Source organism: Anolis carolinensis, chromosome 1, assembly GCF_035594765.1.
Source record: "Anolis carolinensis isolate JA03-04 chromosome 1, rAnoCar3.1.pri, whole genome shotgun sequence".
NCBI lineage: Eukaryota > Metazoa > Chordata > Lepidosauria > Squamata > Dactyloidae > Anolis > Anolis carolinensis.
In genome coordinates, this window is record NC_085841.1 from 176,972,438 (window position 1) to 176,979,899 (window position 7,462).

General features: G+C 45.5%; 1 protein-coding gene across 1 annotated transcript; it reads right to left on the reverse strand.

Moving 5' to 3' along the window:
- Window positions 1-493: 493 nt before the first annotated feature.
- Window positions 494-7,170, reverse strand: arl4c (ADP ribosylation factor like GTPase 4C). Its single transcript, XM_062959992.1, has one exon. The coding sequence runs from the start codon at window positions 6,672-6,674 to the stop codon at window positions 6,096-6,098; it is 579 nt and encodes a 192-aa protein (XP_062816062.1). The 5' UTR covers window positions 6,675-7,170; the 3' UTR covers window positions 494-6,095.
- Window positions 7,171-7,462: the final 292 nt, after the last annotated feature.

Sequence of the window (7,462 nt, forward strand, 5' to 3'; positions counted from 1 at the left end):
CTTTCTGCTCATGCGCTTCACTGAATGAACAAGTGTTGGAAATATTACTGAAGGGGAGGCTTTCTTGCTCATCCTCATCATTCTTTAAGGACAGTAAGTTAACCTTTTTCATGTTTTGCTAAGACCTGTCTGTAAAAATGCTGCACACGGGATGTCCCTTGTGCAGAAATGTTGCCACTTTTGAAGCACTTCTGAAATGCAGTCTTATTTCCAAGGGGCAATATGATGTTTCTGCAAAATGCTTCATGGATACAATTTAAGAACCAGAATTCCCAAACAGATACAAGTGCTCTGTAGAAGTGTCTCTCTTCTATATATTAAGAATACCTAACATGAACCAAAAGGTTTTTTCATTGTGATGACTGCTCCCTGCCTCTCTCCCCATCCATTTTTACCCTCCAAGACATAAAATGATAACCCATTATAGTGTTATGTCATAAAAACAGACAAATTGAAGCTGGTATGATCAGAAATAACACAAGTCAGAGCAGGGTCTGCTAGAGAATACTTTAATTGGCGTGTCATGAAGAAAAGTCTGAAATGTGACTGGCATGTTACAACATCTGTTAAGATTTCTTCAAATGCTAACAGGGCAATACCTCGGAGTAGAAAGCATATAATCTCAAGACAGGGGCATATATAGAGCTTTCAGTATCATTTTTTAGGTATCTTCTTTCTCCAAGCTTTCTCCTTTGACCAGATAATTTACTGATGAAGAGGCTGGGTCAGGTCTGCTTCTTGAACCAAGTAAAGCAGTGGTTCTCAACCTGTGGGTCCCCAGGTGTTTTGGCCTACAACTCCCAGGAACCCCAGCCAGTTTAACAGCTGTTAGGATTTCTGGGAGTTGAAGGCCAAAACATCTAGGGACCCACAGGCTGACAACCACTGAAGTAAAGGCTTTAAACTAGTGGTTCTCAACCTGGGGTCCCCAGATGCTTTTGGCCTACAACTCCCAGAAATCCCAGCCAGTTTACCAAATGTTAGGATTTTGGGGAGTTAAAGGCCAAAAACATCTGGGGACCCCAGGTTGAGAACCACTGCTCTAAACTTTTAACTGTAAGTAGCTGTGAGCAATATGGCCACAGCATTGTTTTGGCATTCCACTTTCCATTTACTTATTTGAGTTAAGAGGAAGTACAGTAGTTTGAAAGCCTTACTGTAAGTGAAATGGCCAGCTCCCACACGTCCTAGAAAACGAGCAACATCTTTCAGGATTATTCCATACATGTTTAAAAGAAGCAGAAGTCCAAGAGTTACATTTATTATAGACCCGTTTCCTTTCTTCTCCATTCTGCTGGATGAAGAACACTGCTTCAATGTTCATGTAGTAACTTAAGTTGCTCCACTTGGGAGAGTGGCACATTTAGCATTTTGTGTATTGCTCAACTGGGGGCCCGTAAGGACCTAATTTCCAGTCACTTAGCACCTATGCAGAAGCACAGCAGGCAATAAATTCATTTAACCATTGTTATGTATGTTTGCAAGAAACCAGCTCTTTGTCGTTGACAAAAAAAATCCAAATGCACATTAGCTTTACAGCTGTACTGAATCTGAGCTGAACCGCATTTTCTAATTCCTAAACAAGGTAGAGAACCCAAATGTACATAAATAAGCTTCACAGCATACTCAACATGATCCAAACAACATTTTCTAATTCCTAATTTTTAAAAATTACAGCATTTGGCATTGTTTCAAAATAGATATGTTTTCTCTCTGTCTCTCTTAGTTATGAGGTAACAAATGTGCTTGAGAGAAAAAGTCATGAGTGGAAATAAATAATAACAATTAAAACAAAAACAGTGCTGAGGTGGTTTGAAACAATGGGACCAACCCGCTCTGTAGATCGATAAACAAGTTTCCATTTCGGGTTACTAGAATTTCCCTAGGCATGTAAATAATGTTTGCTTGCAAACAGTGGCAACTTAGTGGCAGGGCTTCTATGTCCTTAACAACTGTGTGCCAGGCAAACAGGTAGGAGGAAAGGCTTCTACTAGCAAGAAACTGCAGCAATGGAGAAGGGGAAATAGCAGCTAGATTTCTTTTTAGCTATTTCGTACAATCACAAAAAATTAAGGTGCCCTATCAGAAAAAATAGTGGCAAATCTTATTAATTTTTAACAGTGGATTCTTAAAAATTGATTGGAAAGTTTATTGCCAAAGGGAAAAATCCATGGTGTGGAAATATGCTTCCCCCCTCCCAATCCCTTGGCCAAGTTTTAAAAGGAAACGTTCTAAATCTCACACTAGTGTAGTACATTTCATAGGCCAATTGGAAGTCCACCAAATACTGCATAAGGTTTGAATGCCACAGAAATCTTCACTGGGTCAGAGAGTGACCAAATTGCACAGGGCAAAGTGGATAAAAGAGGCTGGTGTTTGGGCCTGATTAATTCCATGTCAGAAATTTACAAAGCGCTGTGATGTCAGCAACTTTGCTGTCTTGAAGGGGCTGCAGGCACTGACTTTAGGCTCTCACAGGTTATGGTCCATGGGCACATCTACACTAACCAAGTAATGTGGGATGGAAACCACAGAGGCAGAAACAAAGCAAACATGTACCTGATCACATGTAAAGTATAGGAAGGCCAAGGCCTGGTCGGTGCTTATACCCATCAGAGAGGTTGGCTCCGATCTAATTCCAGAATCTGTGGTGGATGTGGGTTTTTTTCCCAATTCCTTCACTACAGTGCAGATTTTTGGAGCGCCAGTCCCTTAATTAGTTTTGCCAAGTGATGTGGTTTTTACTGATGTGTGTTATAGGCCCTACTCCAGAGTACCTCCCAATTTGTTATCCCAGTTTAAGGCCTGCATGCATTTGCATCATGTGTTGTTCGGACAGTATGTTTTTAGATGCTTTCAATCCATGCTAAATGATCAGTGTAGACCATTTAGTCTACAGTGAAGCCCCTGGTGGTGCAGTGGGTTAAACCCTTGTGCTGGCAGGACTGATGACTTGATGGTTGGGTTGCTGACCTGAAGGTTGCGAGTTTGAATACAACCCGGGGGGAGCACGAATGAGCTCCCCCTACCAGCTCCATGCGGGGACATGAGAGGAGTCTCTCACAAGGATGGTAAAAACATCAAAACATCCGGGTGTCCTCTGGGCAACGTCCTTGCAGACGGCCAATTCTCTCACACCAGAAGTGACTTGCAGTTTCTCAAGTCACTCCTGACATGGAAAAAAAGTGTAGCTGTGCCCCGTACCTTGAACAGTAGCAATTTCTGCTGCCCTATACATCTCATGAGGAAATAAAGGGAGTAATGAGAATTCAGCTAATGGATGCTACTCATCTGTTTTGCAGCCCTCACTATGTCCTCAGCCCCTGTTGCTGCAGAATTGGCCGCAACCATCAAAATGCTCTACCATTCCCCTGTACCATGGAGAGCCATTCCAATTGCTGCTCAGTTTTGCAAGGTTCTGCAAAGTTTTGCCAAACAACACTAATAGAACATTGAGAGACAATATGTTTCTTTTAGCCAGTGAGGCTATCTTCCTGTCTCTATTTATGCCAGTCTTTTCTTTGTTTCTAGAACTCAGATTTTCTAAGCAGGAAGCTGACAATCCAAATCCCACAGATTTGTGTGAAGCAAGATCAGCTCATCCATAAATGTGATATTTTAGGTGGGATGTGTACATCATTAATTAAGTCCAACAGACTTAATTAACTGAAGAGTTTGTCTGTTAAAACTTATTAAGACTGTTCTGGAAAAAGTTTTCAGTTCTCTTTCTTACAATTTTATCTCATATGAAATCATACTCCTTGTGCACTTACTGTAAATGGCCTTTTGTACCCACAGATTCTACATCCATGGTTTCCACTAGCTCAATGGTTCTCAACCTGGGGTCCCCAGATGTTATTGGCCTTCAACTCCCAAAAATTCTAACAGCTGGTGAATTGGCTGGGATTTCTGAGTTGTAGGCCAAAAACACCTGGGGACCCCAGGTTGAGAACCACCTCACTAGCTATTATTTCTGGCTTGGAAATATTTTTTGAAAAAAATCTAAAAAGCAAGTCTTAATTTTCCCATTTTACATAAGGGATATCATCTTATTAGTCCATTGTATATAATGGGACATGAACATGCATGGATTTTGCTACCCATTGGGAGTTCTGAAACCAAACTCCAGCAGAAAACAAGGGTCCACTGTACATCCAAACGATTTTTTAAAATTATTATTTCACTTGTATCCTACCTTTCCCCCAGAAATCCAATGTCATTGTTGGTCACAGAGTCCAGTCCTTTGCATATTCACTGAAACCCAAATCCAAAGTACCGTAAGTGTGAATAGGATTTTTGCTTTACAACCTGATCCTTACCCAGAAATAGATGCCACTGAATTAAATACAAGTTTTTTCTACAGAGGCATGTATAGATTGCAACCAACCTTACTCACACAACTGAGTCCCATTAAACCTCATGGAGCTTACTTCTAGGTAAGCACATATATAAGATTGCAGTCTTAGGCTTAGGTGACAGTAAACCCCAATGAATGGAATTGGATTACTGATAAATAGACAAGTATAGAGCTGCACTGTTAGTGCTGGAATATTTGAAAATATTGGTACTACCAATGCAAGGTGAATTAAAAACGGGGCTGGGACAACTATTAGTCTTTTATGCTTGATGGCCACCACTCTGAGGCATCAATTTGGAAAGAAAACATATAACCTCAATCCCAAATGTCATCTTTAAGGAGATGGGAGTTGGGGGAAGAAAAAAATGAGTCTGGACTACTCATTTGGCCTTACATCCTTGTCAGCCCAAACACTGGCTGGGCTTCTTCCCATAGCTTTCAGATTGCTGCAGTGAGCTGGGCCTCTGGTCCATGAAAACTATCATGACAACACAGAAATTAAATGGATATATTATTCAGATTATTTCAGTCTGATTAGATTCCACAAAGTATGCCTGTGCTTGAACATTACAGTAGGAAGCTATAATTAAACAAAAATGCTTCCCTGGTTATTGCTACATTGTGTAGATTGGTCATGAAAACCAGAACCACGTTTTTCCCCCCCTTAGGATAATGCTTAGAATACAGCACCAAATAGCAGCTGAAAGATTCCAGCCAGCTCTGATTTTAAAATTCAAGTGCATCAATTTGCTGTCATTACACAGTATTCTCTTTTAATATATAGGAATTAAAGGTGCCACACAGCTCAGCCTGCCCAGAGGCCTCCATAAGAGAGCAAAGGCCACTTGGGCACCAGGCTGTGCGGACATCCTCACACCCCACTGAAAAGGACAGGGAGCACATTCTTGCAAAACACATAAATCACTTCAGGAAGTCATATTGCATCATTTTTTTGCCAGTTTCACACATTTCATTGACCCCACGCAAGGCCAGACCAGAAACACTTTGGAGAGGTCTGGTGTAACAACTGAAAAAAACAGTTTCCACAAAGGTTGGCTTCCAAGAGCCACCGTTAAGCAATATACATGTATTTTTATATGCATCAATTCGGCACACCCCCCACCATTCCTTCCCCGGCATCAAGCAATATCTCTTAAGTCTAGTTCTTCATGCACGCATCGTCACCTTGTACGAAGATCCTGAGATGGGAGCATAGGCCTTAATCCACACAAAACAGGGTCCTGCCCTGTTCATCCCAAGCGTCGTGACTTTTCATCTCCCAAATTAGTTTCTCCTGTTTTATATTTATTTTATATATATATATATATTTATTATATATATATTTGTGTATTAAAAAAAAAGAAACCTTCCAGCGGAATGAAAAGAAAAAAGATGTCTAATGGTAAGCCTCTCGTGTGATCAGTAGTCTACAGGCACAAGCAGCTGTCTGATGTGCCCATCTTCTAGTCCTGCTAGAATATTTCCAAAGTGGTTCTCTAATTATTATATTGGCTCAGAGTGGTTTTCTGGGGTATTGAGAGGCCTGGGGCTGACATGCACAGATCTGTTCTGCATCCCAGGAGCCAGCCAGCACCACATTGGTGCCCAATCTCTTAAAAATCAAGGTGGTCAAAGGATGGGATGCAATCAACACCACAGGCCTTCATTGTTGGTGATGCTGATGTGTCAAGGGAGCTGCCCAGACTCCACGGCTTCCCGGCGCCCTTTGGCCTCTTCTCTACCGCTTCTTCTTCTGCTTCAAGGACTTCCGGCGCTTGAGGATCATCTCGTAGAGTTTGTCCATGCCTTCGGTGAGCCCTTCCCCGATGATGGCACAGGCCGGCTGGACATGGTACGTGGTGGACGGGCTCAGCTCCGGCAAAGCCAGCTGCTTCTCAATCTCGGTCACCGGCAGTGACTTGGGTAGGTCCTGCTTGTTGGCGATGACCAGCAAGGGGGTGCCTTGGTTCTCGGCAAACTTGGTGACCTTGTGGAGCTCGGTCTTGGCCTCCTCCAGCCGGTCCACGTCCACCGAGTCCACCACGTAGATGATGCCGTCAGTGCAGCGGCTGTAGGACTTCCAGAGGGGGCGCAGCTTCTCCTGCCCACCCACGTCCCAGAAGTGGCAGGAGATGCCCTTAGCTGTGCCGTTGCTCAGCTTGATCTTCTCCGTGTTGAAGCCGATGGTGGGCACCGTGTTGACGAACTCGTTGAACTTGAGCCGGTAGAGCACGGTGGTCTTGCCGGCAGAGTCCAAGCCCAGCATGACGATGTGCAGCGACTGGAAGGCCGAGATGTTGGAGGAGATGTTGCCCATGGTGTCCGATTCAGAGGCAGGCGGGGATCTGGGGTGGTCGCTTTGGCTGGGGTCAACCTCGGCAGGCACAGCAGGAAGATCCTCAGCCAGCAGCCTCTGGGGCCACTTTCACACCATCCCAGGCTGGATTCAAAGGCAGCCCTCCTCGATGCGCGCCAAGTGGGCAGGAAGGAGCCGGATCTCCCGGAGGAAGGCAAGCTGGACCTGCTTTATCCAGAGCTGGGAAGAGCCGCAGAACAAAGCCACGGATCCGCGGGCCGGTGGAGGAAGAGGTCGGGGGAGCCTCGCCTGGAGCATGGGGGAGGCGCGGAGGGGCTCATAAGGGCTCGCCTGGGCTGCTGCTCACCGGGATGGCCCCCATGGCTCTGCTCGGCGGCGACCTCCGTCTCCCTCCCTCCCGCTCTCTTCCCCTTCCTTGGGGGCTTCTCTTGCCGCCCCAGCCTCGCCTGCGTGGGCCGCCTCCGCCGCCACCTCCGCCCGGCTTCCTCAGCCTCCAGCGGCGCGACTGCAGTTCAATCCATCAAAAGGCGAGCCCTCCCCTCCGGAGCAGCGGCGCCGCGCAGCAGCTTCACACGCCCCGCCGAGGGAGGGGCCGCCGAGGAGGAAGGAGGAAAGGGAGGGAAAGAAAGAAAGCACCCTTCGGGGATCCGCCCCGCCTCCCGCCCCGCTCCTCCCGGCTTCCCTTTGTCGGCAAAAGAGGGAAATTAATGGGAGGGCGTCGCCCCAGCCTGCTTCCCAGGAAGGCTGCGGGGTCTAATAGCGCCCTTTCTGAGAGACCTGCTGGAGGT

Bases quoted from the DNA above. Each gene is read 5' to 3' on its own strand.
- arl4c (XM_062959992.1), bottom strand. From the start codon at position 6,674: ATGGGCAACATCTCCTCCAACATCTCGGCCTTCCAGTCGCTGCACATC.